General features: G+C 37.0%; 1 protein-coding gene and 1 long non-coding RNA gene across 5 annotated transcripts in view; one reads left to right on the top strand and one right to left on the bottom strand.

The window, feature by feature from the left end:
• The window catches only part of SLC9A9 (solute carrier family 9 member A9), a 175,981-nt gene that overhangs the window by 131,252 nt on the left and 22,742 nt on the right, over positions 1-21,987 (top strand). Inside the window, exon 15 of one of the 4 annotated variants that reach the window (XM_085232526.1) lies at positions 4,776-21,306. The exons of the other annotated variants lie outside the window; for them this stretch is intronic. Within the exon in view, the coding sequence (XP_085088652.1) occupies position 4,776 (1 nt within the window). The 3' untranslated portion in view covers positions 4,777-21,306. Of the gene's footprint in view, positions 1-4,775; positions 21,307-21,987 lie in introns of those variants that run through there. 4 annotated transcript variants of the gene reach the window in all.
• Positions 12,138-21,987, bottom strand: part of LOC146543626 (uncharacterized) — a 58,770-nt gene continuing 48,920 nt past the window's right edge. The window contains exon 3 of the long non-coding RNA XR_014885379.1: positions 12,138-12,277. This is a non-coding gene — a long non-coding RNA (uncharacterized LOC146543626). The remainder of the gene's footprint in view (positions 12,278-21,987) is intronic.

Here is a 21,987-nt window from a genome sequence, read left to right as displayed (position 1 = left end):
ACAAAGATGAGATGAGATTCTTTTCTGTATTCTATCTTTATCCCTTCGAGCAATACAAAATAATATACAAGCTAAATAATTCTGGAAACAAACTTTTTGTTGTTTATTTTCTCTTTACTTCAGTGGTAGCAGAACCATTGTTAAAACTTTCTTTAAGTCCTTCGTACTTTACATTGTTCTTGCCTATAAAGGAAGGAGTAGAGAAAAATGAGGGAATGGGATTTCAAAAAATCAATGTTCAAAATAATGATTAAACAGTGCAGGCATGGTAAGAGTGAAAAAGGCAAGCATGTCATTGCTACTGTGATTTGAGAAAAGGAGAAGTGCTTTTGTGTGAAAAGAGATCCACAATATCCAAGAAAACATTTTGTGAGCTGTTATTGAATCCTTGTTCCCATCCTTCAGAGACATGCAGCGCTAGGTTCTATTTTCTGTACTTTGTGTCAAATGGTCATTGATTTTTGAAGGAGTTTTGCATGGTTTCTAAGGCAGAATTTGGGCTTCAGCTTATTCGAAACAACTCAGTGTAGAATCGTCTGCTTTTATATGTAACATCTTAGCTCATTTGACATAGCATACCTTTTGTTTTTCAATTCAAGGGCTTCTCTCAATTTCTGATAACAAGAATCACAAGTGAATGAAAAGAATGTTTCACAGAGACTAACAGCCCCAATATAAATGTATGAGTCTTTGTGCAACTATACTGCTCTCTTTCATGTAAAAATATATTAAAATATGCGAAAATCTCCAATAGCTAAAAAGTACAATCTTCATTCCACAAGAAGTTCAAAATTTTAAAAGCAAAATTATTCATAAACAAAATATGGCATTTTAATCTTTCCATATAAAACAGCTCTAAAGCTTATTTTAAAAGCCAAAATGTTTTTTTGTTTTTGTTTTTGTTTTTGTTTGTTTGTTTGTTTGTTTGTTTTATGGTTCTGAAAGGTTTCCAAGGCTCATCAACTGCATAGGGACTAGCAGCCCACCAAGTAGTTCAGAAAATTAACAAAAAGTCAAAGTGGAACTGAAGATTCTGGAGTCTGCCTTATTCAGGGTGCTCAGCACTGGCTGTTAATGTGCCTTTCACACGGGAGCAGAGGGGACAGGAAAGGAGTTAAAACTCCTGTCTAGTGTTCTGCCATAGCTTTCTGTTGGTTTGTCTTGCTTTGTTATGTCACCTAACCAGTCCTTTAGACACAGAGATAACATCTGAAGGTTTTTTACTAGGTCTGACCAATTTCCTGTTCTAGCAGCTGAAATTAAAGAATCCCGTTGTCCTCAGGCACCAGTCTACTTTGTGCCTGTTGGTGAGCAGTCCGTGCCCCAGCCTAGGCAATCTTTGCCCATTCCCAAGAGCTGAGACACTCAAGCCATTCCTTCCAGAATTACCAAGTACAGAAGTTGTAAAGCAGCACCACAAGTACATAGCACTTCATACAACCAAGGCCCCAGTCAGACAATCCAATCTGCAGAGCCACTTTCATTTTTCTGTTAATGCTTTTTTTTTTTCAGCTGCATTAAGCCACTGTAGACAGTTGTAGCATTAAATCTTGACAGCATCAAGATTTAGGCTTTAGCATGAAAGAAATTCAGCAAATACAGTAACAAGATAGAGCAAAGTTCAGAGGATTTCTTTTACAGGCAAACTTTATGAAGAAGTACTATGTTAATAGCTGTAGTCAAATATTCTAGCGCAGACACAGTTTACAAATAGAAAAATTCCTACTTGAAAAAACCACTTTGCAGTTCTGCAGCTTCCTTCTACCTGTATAGCTGTCTATTACAGTTCCTATCAAGTCAAAGTACAGAACTTGAAGCAGTTGCATCAAAGCTTAGTGTACTGAATGAAATCCCAGTGTATTGACCAGAACAAACTGCTGCTCAAGCTACCATAGTATCTACTATAGTAGATTTTACTGATGGATATTGATTATTATTCCTTGTGACAATTTTTAATTCTATTTTTCCCTCCCCTTCTCACTCTATTATTACAGCATAGTGCAGCATGAACATAGAAAGAAGCAGAAGACTAGGCTTTTATCAGCCCACTCAAGCATGAAATTATAGTTTGTTGGCTGACAATACATAACGGTATAGACAAGACTTAAATATGATATAAAAGTACTGGAAGCTCATAAAACAGACGTAATCATAACTTAATTCCTTCTTCCAAGGCTCCTGCTATTTCATTTACAGCCTTGAATGCACAAAAAAATACTTTACATTACATCTAAAACATTTTCAAATGTTCTTATGCATGTGTATCTTTCACTGTTGCCTTCCCAGGCACTTAGCATATATTGGGATGGTTGGATGTGTGTGCAGTACACACTGCATATGTAATACCATCTATAAATGGTACTTCTTTTATAGCAGCAATTGTCACAGCAAGATGTTGCTAATTATAACATTACCTAAGCAAGAAATTGATACTCCTTCCTAGGAAGGGTCTGTTATTAATGTTAAATCACAGCAGTGTTGTTGTAAAACCATGAGACTATAAAGGAATTCAGAATAATTAAGGTTATTACCAGGAATGCCAATGGGGAAATTAATGACAAGCCATGTATTAGAAAGTACTGTTGAACTGAACTCCCTTACGGAAAGCTATTATTGGGATGCAAAAACCTAAGGGCATTCACAATGCCTTCAGAGGAGAATATGGATCAGACCCTCAATAGGCCTTGTTTGGAAGCTTTGTCTGTACGCTGGCATTTTTCCCACTTCAGTGGTTGCTGTTGAACAGGCACTGTTGGTATTGGCTCAAATAGCTGTGAGCTGAATTCAACTATTTCAGCGTCCTCAAAAACAGAAACACCAATAAGGCTAAGCAAAAGTACAAATGATGGGGAAAAAAAAATCTAAGAACATTCCAGCAATCAGTGATTCAAAATAGTGCAGTTCCTGACAGCAGAGAAACTCAAGAGCTGTTTTCTATTTTACAATATTGAAATAGGCGTCTGATTCACCATAACATATGCATGCATTCAAATATATGGTTGATCAACCAGTCTTAGCATCAGTTAATGGCACTTCTCAAAGGTATGCAAAGGGAAAGTGGAGGGGATAAATCAGAAAAAATAAAATATTGATTTATGGCTGACTGTAGGTTTTCATGAAGTGATGAAGCATTACATTTCATGAGTTCACTACTGTCAAAGGATGCATACATCCAAAACAGAAGACAGAAAGGTGGTCTTTTGTCTTAACACTGTTCTAAGTGCTTCAAGAGTACAATGAAAGTCAGAGCATAAAGCCGAGAGGAATACAGCCTATTAATTTACATGCCTAAAAAAATTGGCAGAGCCCTTCTGAAAATGAAGGTTGACCTTTTATTTTTCATAAATACAGACCTAGAACTGAGGAACCTCTCGATTTCTATAGGTTCAGGTCATCCTAATAGAGTGGTGGACTTCATTTGAATAGCTTTTGCTTTATAAAACTAGCATCATTCCTCCTAGCCAAACATGTTCATGGCTCTCCTAGTGAAGGCTATTTGACAAAACTTATCATCCTGACCTTCACTTCACAATGGGATCTGCTTGGTTTCTCAGCAAATACAGATTTGACATTTACATAAACTTTTACAGGGTCAGATGAAGAAAATTCGTTGACAGTATTTTCTATACTTTATCAGTAGATAGCTAGTTGTCATTATCTATAGGTCAAATTGAACTTTGTTTAAGAAAATCTGCCTCAGATCCAAGCAGAGCACTGGTTCTACTACCATAAAACCTGCATCATAACCACAAAACCTTTTACCCTCCATTCTTAGTGGTAGAGGGGAATAGGAATATGCTATGACTTAAAAAATTTGATCTGTTGTAGAGAAGAACCCAATTATTTTATTTCGTGAACACTGTTCTTTCTACTACTAGGAAAAGGAGTAATTCCTAAAGGTGGGCAGTAGAGGAGTAGCTGGCTGCACAGAAGATTTCTCTGTTCTGAGAAGGTGTTCTCCTTCTATCTATGTCACAGCTGGTCACAGAAGTACCCAGAGGGAGGGGAATGATAATTGACTGTAATGCTAACTTTCAAAGAGCATTTGTTTACCTAAGGGACAATGAAAATCACATTAAAAATGTGCAGGTTCAGTGTTTGTGGGGCTGTTTCAAAATGTAAGAGATACTGTCATGGAAGGTTAAGAAATGCAGATTTAACCACATGAAAGTATAAGTGTTTTATCTGCTGAGTTTGATCAGATTTTTAACTTCATGCTACCTGATGGGAAAAAAGCTTTAACCTGTTAAACATGTATTTATAAGTTATTATAAAGGATGTTTTATTTTTTGAGACTATTAAAAAAAAAATTGGTCTTCCATGTAATTATGTAATAGAGACACAATCAGGCTATGAAAGGAAAATCTCTCACACAATCCTTGAAGTTCCTAAACAGTGGTGATGGACTTAGAACTATTGGCTGTCTATTCACTAGAAATGCATATAGTATGTTCTGGTCAGTCTCCTAAAAGCAACCTGATGATTTTTCTAACTGATTCTTTACCACATTGTTGTACTTTCAGTACTTAATTTTGGATGCACAAGTAGAGAAAAACAGTTAAAAATTGAAAGTTTTCTTTATGATTCTTTGAAACAGGGTATTTTTAAAATAATGCACTGAAATACATCTTCAAATGTTTAAGCAACAGAAAATAGTTACTTGTAAAAAATTCAGGAATAAAAAATTATTATCAGATCTTTTATTATAAGATTTGCTCAGTACCACCTATTTCAAAGAAAATCCCCCACTCTTGCTTTGCAATGTCTCTAAGTAGATCAAGAAGAGGCTCCTTCCTCGCTTCACTTTGACATATTGTTGAGGATCTGCGATCTGAACTGAGATGACTTCAGCTGTGGTTCTAACATCAGGATAACAGCACAAACTTCGGGGCAGTCAGTTAGTCTCAGTTTATACCAGTACAGGAGAAGTTGTTGAAATACAGTCTTTAAGCCTTTCATCATACGTCTTTGACTTCAGTCTAATAAGAGCCTCATTCACAAACCTTCCATGTGGATGTCAACTCTTTTCTGAACTAGTTGGAAGGAAATTCCTTTTCATTCTACATGGTTTCAAGCTGGATTCCTCAATAAGAAAACATGAGGGAAGCAGATATTTCCTCAGCTGTGACACTACCCTACCTAGCCTTGGTCATGAAGCTGCTTATGCTGTCTCATTCCCCAACAGCCAGCTGGCAGGTGAGGAGGGGGAGCACAGCCACAGAGCACAGAAACCTGATTTGCACTTTAACTGTCAACAGAACATCTAAAATCAGTTTCAGGAATTTTGAAGCGTACTGATAAACCCTAATATTTTCAATATGACTAAAATAAGAATTGATAGACTCTTTAATAGGGAAGCACAGACATGGTTTTTACTCATGAAAAGCCCAGAATGACTTATTCAAAACCTGATTCTTCATTAAAGATACAGAAAAGCACACGTCATAAATGGTTAAGGTTTTGAAATTCTTTGTGGATTATTCACTGAAATTTGCATTGCTACACAGCACAGACTATTTTTGGATTCTGCATAAATAGAATATCTAATATAGAATTACATTATAATGAAATATGTAATAATTCAAGTACTCAAAGAGTTCTTCATGTACTGAAGGCATCCAAAATTTTCAAATGCATAAAATGTGATTACATTTGCTGCACAGATGACTGCATATTAGGTTTGTTCACAGTTAATTAAAACTCAGATTGAAAAATATATATATGCATGTATATACAATATGCTAAGACATAGCTAAATTGCTATTAATATTTTGTATCATGGCCAGCGGGAAACCGGGGCAAATAAAGATGGGATTGTTCTGTAGTGCTTGAACCTCCCAGCCAAATGAAAGGCTGGTACTTTGTGCTACTCAGAAAATGCTATTTATTAATAGGCTATGAAAATGCAGATAAAACAACACTGGATCTGATTGTTCCACAGGTTGCTACACAAATTCAAAGAGAAAATATAATAAAACGTAAAAACAGTATTTTTATCTGCTACTACTCAACTCAATGAAAGCTTAAATTGTAAAATATAAGAAAATAATATTTTAAAAAATAAGAATACAAAATATGTGAAAAATAAGTAAGTATAAAATACATAGGCACTCCATTTGAACATTTTCAACTCTCTTTTCCTTCACTTTTGTCTCAGTTATGTAGCAGTTATAGCTCAGTTATGCAGCCTCAACAGCACTGCCTCACCAAAGGCTGCTCTGTATCTTGTCAGCTAGGACATTCTCTCAGGAAACAAAAGCAGTTGATTCAATCCCTCTTGGGCCAAGAGGAACCAAAGATCCTCATTTTTACTTCCCAGATTTCAGGCTGTTATGTAAGAAAAGGCCAGTAACCCACCTGGCAGCTGAGATTTATTGGTTGAGTTCACTGCTGTCTCGATGAGTTAGGGTTGGTACAAAGACACTTAACTTATCACGTCACTTTGGGAAATAAGGCATAAATGAAATACCTCCACAATCATCTCCAAACTACAGTGATTCCAAGGTGTCTGCCTCCTTGGTGCCTCTCTCCCCAGCCCCATTTGCTTCTTAGTGTGCACAGGGATATGATCAGGAGCCTATGAAGATTTCTAGCTAAAAAGGCAGGTGTTCTATGGTACATAGCATTAACAGTGTAAAATGCCAACTCTACTAATATTAATGGATTACTTAGCTTCCATTAACATAAAGGGTAGCTGAAAATTACATTTTTGTTTAATTTCTTATATGCAATAAATACATCTACCTGTTTATATTTTTTTAAGACTGTTGCTGCACATTCAACAAGATAACCATTTATTTGTGCGTTTTTTTTTAAGCATAAAGACATGAAAGCTTACAGGTTTAAATGCAGAATATGCATTATGCCTTAGAGATAATGCTTTCTGAGTCTTCTACCTTTACTAACCTATCCACCCTTTATACATCCCAGAAAAGTAATCTGTTAATTATTCCAATAAGAACAGATTGATAATGTTTTCTTAACATCTGATATGTCTGATCAAAATAACCAATTCCCGGACCAGATCTTCCCACATTCAGTCCAGATGTGTAGCCGTTCTTCCAAAAGCACACAGCTAATCTTCAGGGGCATTTACAGCAATATCCCTCATGACAATCTGGCAAAAAGCATAAATAAAATTTGGGGTGTCATTTTATGCATAGAGTGGTAGATCCACTCAATATAAATAAGCAAAAATGTCTGTGCATTCACTAGCAAGCAGGCACATGCTTTTCCTGCCTCCATGTGCAAGGCAATTGCAATCTGACAGCTACACTGAACACAAGAGCAGTGCCAAGTCTGAGTAAGCATCAGCTGAGCGCACATGGAAGGGAAGGACCGAGAGGGTATGCTATGAAATACACTGAGTAAGCTGTGACAAATAGCCATGGATCAGATTGTGTTGGAAGCTCAGGGCAAATGCAGGACACATTCATGGGCCTTCTCTGCAACTCCTTCTAATATTCAACAGCTGGAATTAGCTTCCAGGACCTCCCCTGACAGATGCACGCTAACCTAGGGTGGGGAATTCATCCCAGGAGAAGCCTCAGCAAGACCTTGATCCCCTAAACCTCCCTTCCTCAACATCTGAAGCAGGCTGAGGGAGATACGGCTGTGAGCTTGTTGCTACCAAAAGATATTTTCTCCACAAACTGAAAGAGGTATATATTAAAGAAAATTCAGATTCTGTAGAGCAGTTAATCAGCTGCAAAGCAAATAGCTATGACTCAGTTTATCACAAACAATAACAGAACAGGAATTAACATTAATAAGCTAATGCTTCATCTGATTGTGTTCTTTTTAATCTTGTTTCTAATTAATTTTGACAGATTGAATTAAAATACTTATTTGCTTTGCATTTCTTGTGTATGGGGCCCTTCCTGATCATTTCCTCTCATAAGATTGCATGCTCTCAGCACCAGACTTTGTGAGAGCTTTTTCTTTTGAACACTAGAGAACTAAGTGCTTATTTCCATTTGTTAAATATTTTTGATCTATTAAGAAGCTTCTGGGTTTTTTGGGGGAAGGCTTTTCTACTTTTTGCTTTCAGTTTTTCAGATGTAAAAGTTTTCTTTGACTTGGATATAAATGCTTAAGTTCCCATTTTGGCTGTGGGGCCACGTCCCCATATTCCTTTTGAAAAGCCTTCCTGTGTTAGTTCCATCACAGCAGCACAGGAACAGGCCTTCAATCCTTCTCTGTACTTTCTGTCAAAACACTTACAAGAAACATTTCTGAGGCATTTCAGCTGGAATTAACAAGAGAAGACTGATTTCCTAAGGTATGCATTTCTTCTCCTGACAGAGTCAAGGAGACAAGCTGCTTCAGGAGAAAAATGACTTTTCTAGCATCCTTTTCTCTTTGGGATGTATGAACAACTCTTGTTAGATTAATTTGGATTCTAGTTGCTTACCGGGGTAGGTGTAAGCTCCTCAGCAATTAAAATTTTTTAGAGCTACTGTGTGCAAAACTATAACCATCAAACCATGCTCAGAAGTAATTTTAAAGATCTCCAGTCTATTACACACACTCAGGTTACTGGATTCTTATGTTTCTGTACCCTATGTCTTAATACCTGCAGTTTTGATGACTGTTGTTACAATGCAAACATTTCAGGAAATGAAAGCAGAAAAAGAAATCTTCTAGCAACAAATTTCACAGTAAATGGCAGAGAGCTTAGAAGGTCATGGGGTATAATGATTCCGCACAGATTTTCAGCTAGACCTCTTGGAACTGTGCATTAATTACATTTGTAATAGTTGTGTTATCTGAGCGTAGAGGTGAATTTTATTTATTGTTTATCCTGCTTATTTTACATTCTATTTTAAAAGTAGCATGACACAAATTGTTATGAAAATAGCATACAGGAAAAGTATAGAGATGAATTACGTGCAAAAGCAGCATACATTCACTGCCACCTTGTATTAGTGTCAATAAAACAACACACCATCCGAAGAAAAAGTAAATCAAAAGTAAGTCCCTTGGAATTAATGCAATTGATATGATGCCTGACATAATTTAGCTCTTGTGCCAAACACTAAATCCAGCACAGATGGAGTCAGTTACTCTGTGTTAACACTGCTGTAACCGAGGGCAGAATTTTCTTGTTGATACCTTCCTGTTGTTTCACTGGGTTACGAAAATAGATGTGATGGTGGTACCAGGCAAGGATAGCCTGTCTCTAACAGTCTCTAATGGTTCAGCATATGCTTTCAGTGTTTATCAATAACTATTCACTAGCTGGGAATGATAGCCAAGATTACATGCATGCTGCATGCTGACCAGTAAAGGAGTATATGCCTGAGCGGATCTGTATGCAAGCTCAGTTTCTTTTTCACATGCATGTACTTAAAAAAATAAACTATTCGTGCTCCCTTCTCACAGAATGGTTGTTGGGCCCCAGAACACAATCAAAAACATATAAAGTAAGGTTAACTGAGCTTTTCTGGTACTGTAGTGATTGGTGTTTGCATCCCAGTCCTACCAAAGCCTGTGATGCTTTTCCATGGACTGCTCTGAAGGTTCAAGTAAACCCTAGCTGAGCACAAGGAATCTGAAAGCATCCTTCTCTAGAGTCCTGCCAAGCAGAGGCACAACCTTTTTGCATGTGCCTTTTCACAGTGGCTTCAAATTCTGCAACCGAATTAAAGCTCTAGATGATCTAAGATCCTCTCAAGAATAATTGCACTAGGTTTTAACCTAATTTATGCATACACTGCATATAGGTTGTGTGGACAAGTAGAACAGAGAGCAAGTGATGTAAGGAGATAACACATATTAAGGAGAAATATTTCTTCAGACTGTGTATATATAAAACATATAGTCGATGAGAATATAAGTAAAAGCATCACTCAGCTTCAGTCTTCCCTTAAGATTCCTATACTATTAAATATCACAACCAAGTCAAAGGCAAATTATTACTCATATATTAGGCAAAACACAAGCAACCTAACATTTAAAGCTGTATTTATTCAGTTATATTTGCTCTACACACAGATACGATGGCATTTTAAAATAATGTGACCCAACTCTTTCTGAAATGCCAAACTATGCTAATTTACAGCAGTGGGGAGGGAGGGAAGCTGAGGATACTGATGGCTACAAAGTTAACCTGCAAATTACAAGCCAAGACCAAGCAGTGCAGCAATGCAAAGACAAAGCGAGACATTAACTGTGTGAATTGGGAACAGCCACCTTCTCAGCAGGAAGTTAACTCTAGAGGTTTGTAATTGCAATTTCCAAAGAGGAAGATTGTTCATTGAGAAGTAAATAGATAATCACGATTTTTTAGATTTGCATAAAAGCCATTAATGATGAATCAAGCTTTGAACAATCATTAACCATCAATTTCAGTTTTGTCCTTCCCATGCAGAGGGAAGAGTAAATCATTTGTGTACAGAAGACTGTTTTGATCTCCTGGTTAAGGGAAATTTTCACCATTTCTCTTTGGCACCTTTATTTACTCACTCATGTTGATTTAAGATTAATTATCTAATGAGTTTCTGAGTATGTATGCATGCAAAATACATGCATGTTAACATGTTCAAAGTTTCCTTCAGTTCCAAGAGACTGATGTTTCTGCAATCATATAGCATGTGTCTTTTTATTGGACAGCCAAACTCCTTCCAAGACATGTGCTTGAAAATGTATCTGCATTTTCCTTTATGATTTAGTAAATCTTTACCTCTAATTACGATATGTTAATACAAATACTACAAGCTAGCTGAAACTCTCCAGCATTGATCTGCACTGTTTTTTGTTTTTTGTTTTTTATTGTATGGTGCTGAGTGTCAAGTATTCAGGTGTTCCATTCCAGCTCTTTGATTCTCAGTGAAGAAATATGTCACTTGATTTCTCCAGTTTTTGGAGATGTATCGTTTATGGAGATTGTTTGGTATGTATCCAGCTGCAATTGTATCATTTTCCTACCTACATGGCTGTATTTTGTCTTCACCCAATTCTGAAAGAGCCTTAGACTGGTAGCTGAGCTCTCACTGAACTTACCAATAGACACCAATATTTTCATGTTGTATTGCTTTAAAGTTTTTAATTTTCATCCCTGTTTTTTGATATTTCAAAATCTTATTTCTACGTGTTTGGTTGTTTTTGTTTTTTTCAGAACAGACTGTTTACTGCTAAGATATGCTATTTAAAATGCTATTCTACTTTGAACAGGTAAATTTCAGCAAGAAAAGCAAGAAAAGACAGTAACAAAAGATCAGGGAGAAAACTAAATCTGATTAATGGTTATGACAACTCTTGCATGTTTACTCTGCTTCTAGTAGTACTGTCCAGTCCTGGGAGCTGGGTATAAATCCTAATGATGAGACCACAGTAAGCCATCCTGCCCCTGCTGCTGAATTGCCATAAGTTGGCTAATGTAGCATTTAATGTGTATTTAGCCTAACAAAGCTGCTACTGCATAATTGAACCTGGAGAATAAATAACAAATCAGAAGAATGAATTTGGGCATTTCAGAAAACAAAATGTCCTGACTGACAGAGCTAACAGCTTTCCAACCAGTGAGATAAGGTATGCCTCTGGTCTTATTAGAAGATTGTATTTTTATAAGCTCAATAACCAGATCTTTCACTACTGAGTGAAGGGAGGAGCGTTAAACCAAATAGCCAGGAAGAACTGGAGCAGAAGAGTTGTCAGGTTCACCCACTTCCTTCTCTGCCTTCTCTCAGCACAGCATGTGCAGCTGGTGCCGGATGGCTCCATGTCCCCCAGCACTGGGCCTTGGTAAAGGCTACCTGCTCCCTCTGCTATCGGGACACTCCATACTTCTATGTTCAGAGCAGGTAATTCCCATGACAACTGTTCACCCTCTGTCACCACTTTGTTTACAGATAGTGGTCAGCATGAACTACTTTTCTTGGTTCCAAAATTAAAAGAAGCATACACAGATTTATTTATTTATTTATTTATTTATTTGGAGTTGGGTTGGGATAATCAGGTATAAACAGGTATATAGACTGGGAGAAGAACTCCTGAAGACTAGCCTTGCTGAGAAGGACTTCAGTGCCCTGGTAGATTGAAAACTGAATACGAGCCAGTTGTGTGTGCTTGCAGCCTGGATGGTCAACAGTAACCTAGGCTGCAACAGAAGAGGTGGCAGCAGGGTGAGATGGGTGGTTGTTCCTCTCTGCACTCATGAGGTCCCATCTGCAGTACTCCGTCGAGGTCTGGGACCCCAACACAGGAAAGGTGGCAAGCTTTGTGAGGGGATCCAGAGGAGGGCTATGAAGATGATCAGAGGGCTGGAGCATCTCTCCTATGAAGACAGGTTGAGGGAGCTGAGCTTCTTCAGTCAGGAGAAGAGAAGGCTGCAGGGAGGCCTTATTACAGCCTTCTATATTTAAAAGATTATTATTAACAGGAGGGAAATCAACTTTCTACATGAGTCGATAGTGACAGGACCAGGGGGAATGGTTTTAAACTAAAGGAGGGATGATTTAGATCAGATGGCAGGGGAAAGTCTTTCACAAGGGTGGTGAGGTGCTGGCACAGGTTGCATAGAGAAGTAATGGATGCCCTGTCCCTGGAGATGTTCAAGGCCAAGTTGGACAGAGAGCTGGTACTTGATCTAGTGGTTGTCAACCCTGCCTGTGGCAGTGGGGCTGAAACTAGATGATCTTTGAGGTCCATTCCAACTGAAGTCATTCTACAATTCTATTATTTCTTTTTCCCCCCATTAGCTATGTCTTTTTTTTCTTTATTCACACGTTCTATTAAAAGCAATCCCTTCTGTGATTACAGTGGAGTAGAAGCGCATTTTTTTCTATGGGAGACATTTTCAATATTTCACTGAAATACCTCTCAAGTACTCTTAAAATTGGTTATTACTGGTACCCACGCCCCTGATTCTGTGCCATGTGGAATCAGTAGATATCATCCACTCCCAAAAGTGAGTCACTTTTCATAATGATTGGCATTTTCACTAATTAGCAATCCTTCCATGAGATGCACATGTCAAGACAGCATGCAAGTTTGTTTTCATGCTACTGCTGTGTGTCTTAATTTTGTTAATACTGGTTAGACATAAAAACCAAGGCTGCTCCAAAATATTTTTGATATTTTTCTTTAAGGATGACTGTTTTTTTAGGAGGTAAACTTCAGAAAATAATTCAAGAGCTACTGAATTAGAAATTCCCTGAAATTACAACAGGAATCCTTAGCAAACCCCTATTTTACCACCTAATTAAGCGTATGATAGACATTTGCAAGTTTAAGGCTTCTGGTCCAGGCTGCACAACAGTTTCAGTGTGCAACTTCACAGACATTGTGTGGGTCATCATTAGCACCACTGAAGACAAAGTGAGCTTTTCTATTCATTTGTAATACAAGCAAGCCTGAGCTTTTCAGCCCAATTTTCAAGCCAAAGCCCTGTAATGCACAGTCCAAAAATCTGTCAGGTGTCAGAACAGGTCTCAAAACATTTCACAGTACTCATTCTTCCAAAATCACCTTTGGTGTAAATATTACCATTCCCTTCCTGCAGCTGAATAAACTACAATACATAGTAATTAAGATAAAAGTTGCTGACCCAGATGTCAATTTCTACATACACAGCAACAATAAATTGCACCTGGAGCTTTTCATTCACAGGTGATTCACACTATTTAAGAATTTTCTATCTTTTCATTTAAGTTGTAAGAACATATTAGATGGACATGGAAAAATGTTTGTATTTTGTTAGAGAGTCTGGAGAGAAGATAAATGTTTAACATTGATGAAAGGAAACAAAACATTAACTTGACAATAAAATTCTGCTTTTCTTCTTAAGTGCTGGAAAGATTTAAAGATAATAAAATAAAATTGGAGTACTCTATTTATTACCAGTTATATCTGTGAACACATCAGAATAGCAAATTATACTATTTTTTATCTATAAAAGAAAAAAATTAATTTCAAGACATTCCCAAATGATTTCATTGAAGAAAAAATAGACTGCATGGAAACATTTTGTGAACGTTAGACATCCCTATTTTGCTATTGTTCCAGCTCTCATCAAAACTTTCTCATCAGATTTGGTGTCATGAGAGAGAAAAGTGGCAAAACTGGCTAGTGAGCATTTCTTATGCCATCAGTTTGTATCTGGCAGGCAGAGTAAGTGGTCTTGCTATGAAAAAAGTCAGCTAATTTTTTAGAAGGAACAGTACAAAAAGTATATTTTAGAACTCTGCTTTTGTGTAGTTCCTACATAGTTGGAAGAAAAAAGCCATTATCTTCATACAGATGAGTGTGATGAAAACATTAAAACACCACAGTTATGCAAATATAATTCATTGCATAAATGAGGAACTCAAAGTTTCTATATATACAAACATATGCTACTCTGTCTAAAAGAAATGTGTTTTTTGCAAACCGGAGGAGAACTAGAAGGGAAAATCCAGTGAAAGCAACTGAGTCAATAAAATAGTTGGAAGAAAATCTCATCACAATAGGGGAAAAAATTGGGTCTGATATCAGCAACATCAAGATTGCACTGTACCTCAATAATTGGTTTGAAAACTCTTCTTTTAGAATACTGAGTAACATTAACAGTGAAATATATTTTAAGTGACAACAAAAGGCAATTTCTTAGCTGGAGAGATTCTAAATAGAGGTCAAAGAAAACCGCTCATAAGCTCGAGGTCAGGTTTAATGTAGCCTTTTGGACATGAAAATGAGGGAAAATTTCCTTTTTACAACTAAAAAGTACAAATTTTGGAACTGTCTTCCTTGACCTACTTATGTGCAGGAAGCCTGATGGTTTCACAAGAATTCCCACTGAGATGAATGCTAATAGCATCTGTCTTTTCCACAATGTCCACACTTGCAAAAATTACAATTTGCTACAAATACAAACTACATTTTAACATTATGCAAAGCACCATCTTAGAGTAGCTAAAAATATATAGGTTCCCTTAAAATGATAACCATTTAATGTAACATTTACAAAATCATGTTAGTCTTTTATCCTTTCCATGGGTTATTACACTTACCTTCCCCCTCTTTTCCACTATAAGAGGGAGAAACTGAGGTGTATGTTTTCTGAAAGGAATGATTCGCTGGTTTCTGCAGCTGGAGTGCCAACTTTAGTTATTCTTGGAATACCCAGATGAGAACATATGGTTATCTGAGAAGTAATGTGCATTTCTTTCACTTCAGCTCTTATCAGGTGATATAATTTTCCTTTGCAATAATCTAATTTGAGGGAAGTTGTTCTATAGTCCTATTTACAATTGGTAAAAATGGGACTAAAACACCTCTTCTTGCACTGTTCAGATAACTAAAAAAATTAACAATATTTTGACTTTAACAGTTGACAACTTTAAAAAGGTTGAAGCTTGTCCAGAATGCTGCTCTTAGATAATTTCATTTATTTCAGATATCAAGCTGCCATTTAGAGGCTTCACAGATTAATCTAATAGATTCAAGCCCTAGCTCTTAACTAACATCCCTAGATTTGAACAAATCTTAGAGTCCATGTGGTACAGCCTTTGTTCCTGTTGATCTGTATTTCACAAAGTTATCTTTAATTTGCTAACTTTTAACTCCATTATAAAAAATAAATTAAAAAAAAACCACAAAAACATTTAGAGCATTAGTTCTGTCAAAAAAAACATCAAGTATCAAAATGGAATACATTAAATTTCTGCCAAATCAAAATTTCTTTTTAAGTTTATAGGGCACAAGTCAGCAGTGTCCAACAGTCCACTGTCATACCAGCCTTATGCATAGCTGTCTATCTTGAGCACAATATAAACACCCCAGAGATGTAGTTGAAGCCTTCCTTGCTGCTAAATAAAGTCTTTACATGCACAAATTTGAACATTTCTGACTTAGAGTGCCCACATGCAGTGCCCAGCAGCAGGCTCGGTGCCTATTGTGCTTGTGTTGCACTACTGCGTACAGATAAGGGCAGTTTCAGAACACAAAGGAAAAGTATTACTCAGGGCTTTCACTTCCATTCCACATATGCTCCCCAGCTCTAATCCACACTACAGTGGTTTCGGCTATTTTGGCATTTTTCTGGTCTCCATCCGATTCCATCAGGCTTTGATAGCATCTGCTTGGTCACATTATGGAGAAGAGTCTGATGAGCACTGGAATTATAGTATTAGTAAGTTGTTCATGGTTTCATGGAGAAAAGGCATAAGTAATACCAAGGGTATATTCAGTTCCATTGTCAGCTAACTGGCAGGAAATCCTATCACAAATAACATCTTTCGGTATCTGTTGACAGAGAAAGGTATAAAGCAGTTGAGCTGTAGCTTTTGAGCAAAATTCAGCTTTTAGTTACAGAACTGTAAGCCCAATGTATTTTTACAAACTTCAGAGAGATTTTCATTTTTTGCTAGTACAATTTAAACTAAAGTCATGCAGCATATTTTACTAGGATCTGTAAGAAACAACTCTGCCAGTGCCAGTACCAGAGAGCTCAAGACGATCCGAATTTCCCAAGATACCAGACAGTCTGAATCATAAGTGCCAGAGAAATCCATACCATGGAAACTAACATGGGCAGTAGAGTGCTTAAGGGCATTCAGAATGCATCGGTCCCACTCCCAACTGCTAGAGAACTTTTGTTCATCTTTCTATCTTGGCTATATTTCTATGTCTCTTTCTTATTCAGTCTATACCTAGCAACTTGCAAAATGCTAGTTGAAGACTTCCAAATGTTTCTGTAAAGAACATTATAAGTATAGAACCACATATCCCAGTCCCTCTCATACCTAAAGCTAATCCAGAATCCTAAAGTAAACTCATTAACATCAATGCAGAGTTAGAAAAAATTCTTGCATAGCTCTTGCAGAGATTCAAACGTTGTCCTTTGCTATTAGAAGAGCCTAACATGTATCTGTGACCTTAAATTAAGATTTATTAAGAGTCCACTAAGATCGGTTGAGTTGTTTTTCATTTGTTTGGGGTTTTTATTTAAGAAATTTGTCATCTGCATATCAGTCAGATATTTAGAAGGTTGGATTTCTGGGGTAGTTTTTTGTTTTCTTCTTTTTTAAGTTTTCTCTATCTTTGTGAAGTTGTTTTCCTGTCGGGTGATATACCTGTAGTGTATCATCTTCAGACATCTTTGTCTTAGGCTAGATTTAGCAACATCTTCATCTGCCTGTTTATTCTCCATATTTTTGTGAAGCAGAAAACACTGCCAACCTGAGACAAACGACCATCAGCAATGTTGGCCTAATAACATTTACCAATCAGGTTTAGATTACTTTCTTGAAGATAAATTTTTCTGTCAAGCTTCCTAGGGGGACTGTGTCCTGACACCTATCATGATAGCATGTCTGTAACTACAATATCATCTACCACACATGGAGGAATAAGCTTCCATTCCTCTGGTAGGTGGAAGAGACATCTGTCTCATGAACTTCAGAACAGAATGAATAAATAGCATCATTCTGCAGTGTTACAACCAATCATCTCCAGTTTTAACAACGCAGAGTTTTTTCTATGAAGATGTAGATAAACCACCAAATTTATTTAATATCTCTGCTGAGTAGAGCCATTTAAATGCTCTTCATAAAAGAATCAGAATATCAAAAAACCTAGCATTATGTATTAAATAGATAATACTAGATAAAAAATTTCAACTGGTTAATGCACAAACCTTTCATCTCCTAATATTAAATGCAACATCTGTTTATAAATCCAAGCTAGAATGAGAAATGAAATACATCTTAGTGCTCTACTCATATTGTACCAGGTGTCAAACTGCACTCAGGAATTTTTTCTCAGTTGGGAGTTTGCTTTCAGAATGGCAATAGGTTAGTAAATGTTTCAGTTCACAACTAAAGAGAACGTTTAGGTGTAGGAGTAGAAAATTGAACGTTTCCTGCTGTTCTTTGTACAGATATCAAGCAGTGACATCAATTCCTGCTTTTCTAAAAGCCAAAGTAAATTGTAACTAACCCACAAAATAAATCTTCATTCAGTACCACGCAAGAGATTTGCAGTGTAATTCACAGACATAATTCAGTCATAACATTCTGTTGATGGAGACAAGCAAAGAGCAAAAACAAATGTCAGGCTTAGTGATCACAGAGGTCAGACATGATAGTTATTTTTAAAGTATTTACAGGCTAGGATACAAAGAAAAATGAAAGAACAGTAAGAGTTGTTACTGATGCTGAATTACAATGTGATATATTAAGTGCAGAATTTGGGATATAATGCTGTATGTAAAAAAGAGGAGACTAGCTATTATCTGCATATTAAAAACTGAGACATGGAAGCAAAGAAAAACAGCTATAAACAGAATAAAGAATGTGTCTGAGGTGAGAATGGTGATTATAAGACATTTATTACATTTGTGACTGAAATGGTGACCTGATAGTACACATAAACTGCCTTAGACCCAATCTCAGCAGTGAAACGAGGAATATTAGAGGAATGTGAGCGTAACAGTGAGTGAGGAAGGAACTTAGCCTGCTAAGTAGTCCTCTCCATTCTGTGTGTTCCCACACAACATCTCCCACACTACTCTCTCTCTCCTCCTTCCCAGTGGCTCAATATAATTACCATTACCTTCTTTCCAAAGCCCTGGCTACTGGAGAGCAGCTCCCTGATCAGAAGAGGCAGCATTCAGTTATGAAGGAACAGTCCAATAAGACTTTTAGAGATTGAATATGTTGAGAGAACAGATAGGTAAATGTGTTAATTTTGGGGTTAGTTGGCAAAGCATTATTACACGTCTTTAAAGATACAAGTAAGGCATGATTGTTTTGCCTATTTTTTGGTGACGTTTATGTCATTAAGATCACCTAAAAATAGTCCTGCAAAAGAACTGTTTAATGTAGTCAAATCCAGTGGTTGACATTTTTTTCAGAATACTGTGGTTTTTTTCTGCATGTGTTTTCTGTGAACAACTTTTGTTGCTGACTCTGCAAGCCTCTTTTTCAGTGTCTAGCTTCAAATGCACAGATGCTGTATCTATCTGAATACTAACATAAAAAGTATTAAAATCTTGGGGAAAGGTCCACTGTATTAGGAAATATTGCATCCCACAAACTTGGCTTTTTCAGTACAGGAAATCCTTGTGACCTCAGCCCACAGAAAGCAGTCCATCTCAGCAGTGGACTGTGCTTCATTAGGAAGCAGAGAGGAGCAATCCCAAGTTAAAGAATAGTTGGCAATTTTAGAGTAAATACCTCAGGTGGCTAAGGAATGTAAATGGAATTACATAAATTTCCACTTTGCAGGCAGATTCCTAAATAAAGTTGCTAATTCTAACAATAATTCTTAGATTTAGTATAATATTTCTCTCCTTTCCATTTTGTCTTTATTCGGGGGCCCAAGGATATCAATTACTTGCTGCTTTTAGTACATACTGACTTGATTTGCACAGATGTCTTGCATGAATTACTCCTCCTATTATTGTGTTTCTCTATGTAAGTAACTTTCTCAAAAGGGTTGCGGTACTGAAGTAAATTAAAATATATTTTTTGCTCCTGATGTACTTAGGACTCTAATCTTGTTTCATATAATAGCTATAGCATAATTTGTAAGATAAAACCAAAGAAACAATACCATTGAACTCAAAGGAACATTTTCAGTATATTCAACTGCTATTAGAGCATGAAAAACAGCATACTGTAATACTTCCATGAAAGTATCCAAAACATCTAAGTAGCTTCCAAGCTCTTACATACTGTGACGCTTATCAACCTAAACAGCAGACACAATATTTTTTGTCTGTGAACCCAGAAACACCTGCATTTTTTGGTGCTAAATTTCTGCCCTGGGTGTCTGCATTTCTACCTGGGAGCAAACAAGCAACCCAGCTGCTACTGTCATCCTGGAGCAAAACTCACAACGTTGTCACCCCCACCTATGCCATCAGTCTGCTCCAATTCTCTAGGTCTGCTTAGATGACAAGACTGTGCAGGTTTTCCCTATACCAACAGAGCTTGCTGGCCATGTAAGTTAGATGAGAGCATACAGTTTAAAAAAAAAAAAAAAAAAAAAAAAGTGGGAATTCCTTCAGGTGCTTATATCTGTTTCTCCTATTGCAGTGACTTTATCTTGTCTAAGCAATGAAATACTCAATGAAGTAGAGAGAATAATGGACTCTAAAGCCCCTATTGTGCCTTGTGAAGAAAACTGAGGCTCAAAGCTATGTACAAATAAGTAAATATTAATAACATTAGACAGAACAAACTGATAGCCACCACAGAACATTATATCATCCTGGCTGTTTCAGCTCTGGATCTCACAGAGTAAATCTGAACTGAAGTCTTCTCGACATGCTCTAGCCCCCTGCCCTATGAGGTATTCAAATTTAAGGGGAGGGAGCATTATTGTTATAGAGAGTAACTAACACCATATCCAGCTCGAGGTCCCAAGCAGAGACAGACTTGCTGTTAGGAGGAGAGCAGAAACCTGAACAAGGGGAGGAACCTCCGTTCCCCAGTCTACCTCAGCATTTAGTTCATCTACTGTTTCCACGGCTTTTCATCTGGACTCTGGAAAATCTTTATGCCTAAGCCTGGTTATTACACAACCCAGAGCTCATAACTGCAGCTCACACTTGGGGAACTTGGAGTTAGGTGGTACAATACTGAGCATTACAACACCAAAGTACCCTAAAGTACCTCAAAACCCTGGAATTGTTGTGATAAGGACCCTGCAGTACCTCAGCAGCAAGTGCTGTAACTCCTGCGCATGTGCCTACCCAAATAAGAAAAAGCAATGAGAAAATAGAATACCAGCAAGGGCTATAAAACTGAATGCCATAACATATTGTAACAAAACTATATCATCACTTTAAAAAAAGCAATTATAATATCACGATCACCAGACTTGACTGACAGCTGATTACGAAAATAAGATACTTCTTTCCCTGTTCTCAGAGATATTTCCATCTCTGACAGTGGCACAAAACAGAACCCTCCGCCCAGCCGCACTGGTTAGACAGGATATAAGAAAGGGAAGCAATCCATTTTAGAGGTCTGTGTTGCACAAGCTTGCTAACTGTTTTTAGCCAGCAGCTTGCTTTATGTGACTACAGGTCTGTTGGCATTACTTATAAAGAAAATCTCTCTTCCCCTGTTCTCAGCATTGCCCAAATATGTAGGCTGGGGAACTTATACCAACCTTTATTTCAAGTTACACTGGCTCAACATTGATACTTTAAAACAGATTGAAAGCTGAGCAAATATTTGAGTAGACACCCGTAGTTCACTGGGCACTCAACAAACCTAATTTATGGAAGAATTGCTTGATTTAAGATTCAGTGCTACAACTCTGAATGTAAACATGCCCTGAGCTAATAAATAAAGTTGCAAAAAACTGCAAAAAGTCTGAGCACTGTGGTTATTCTTTGGAGAGATACCAAAATTTAATACCACAAAGAGTATAACTTCACAAACAAATCAATTTTTCAGAGTTATCATCTCTTTTTTGCACTGCCTTCTGGTGTGCATACATTCATCTGCACACATGCACAAATAGCCTAAGGGGGATTTTGTGTATTCAAACATCCATCATCAAATGATGTCTTCCTTAAAAGCAGGAATATGAGTAGAACTCCAAAAGTCTGTGAAACAAACTGGACTTTTTACATTTGTTGTCACAACCTTTTTTTTTTTTTTTTAATGAATTATGTCAAGTCCTAGAATCAAATCCTGTGTTTTCAGTAATATTTTTGCAATCTTTCCATATCCACAAAAAAAGAAACTTAATTAATCCTTTAATGAAATTTATTTTATTTACCCAGATTGAGAATGCTTTGAAAGGCTTTGGGGACTAGATGACATTTGGTCATGCTTGCTGCAAAGAAGGAAGAAGTTTACTCCATTTAAAAGATAAAGCCTTGGAGGACGTAGCTTTACAAGTACAGAATGCCATTGTGCATAATGGTGCCATCCACCTTTTCTAATAGTTTATTTACCATCAATTCCTCTAAAAGAGGAAAACGACTGCACAGATTTTTATTACAATAGACTAAAGACCATACACCTATATGCCTCTGTAGGAGAC

Source organism: Meleagris gallopavo, chromosome 11 (assembly GCF_905368555.1).
Source record: "Meleagris gallopavo chromosome 11, MGAL_WU_HG_1.1, whole genome shotgun sequence".
Taxonomy (NCBI): Eukaryota; Metazoa; Chordata; class Aves; order Galliformes; family Phasianidae; genus Meleagris; species Meleagris gallopavo.
This window is presented reverse-complemented; position numbering and strand designations above follow the sequence as displayed.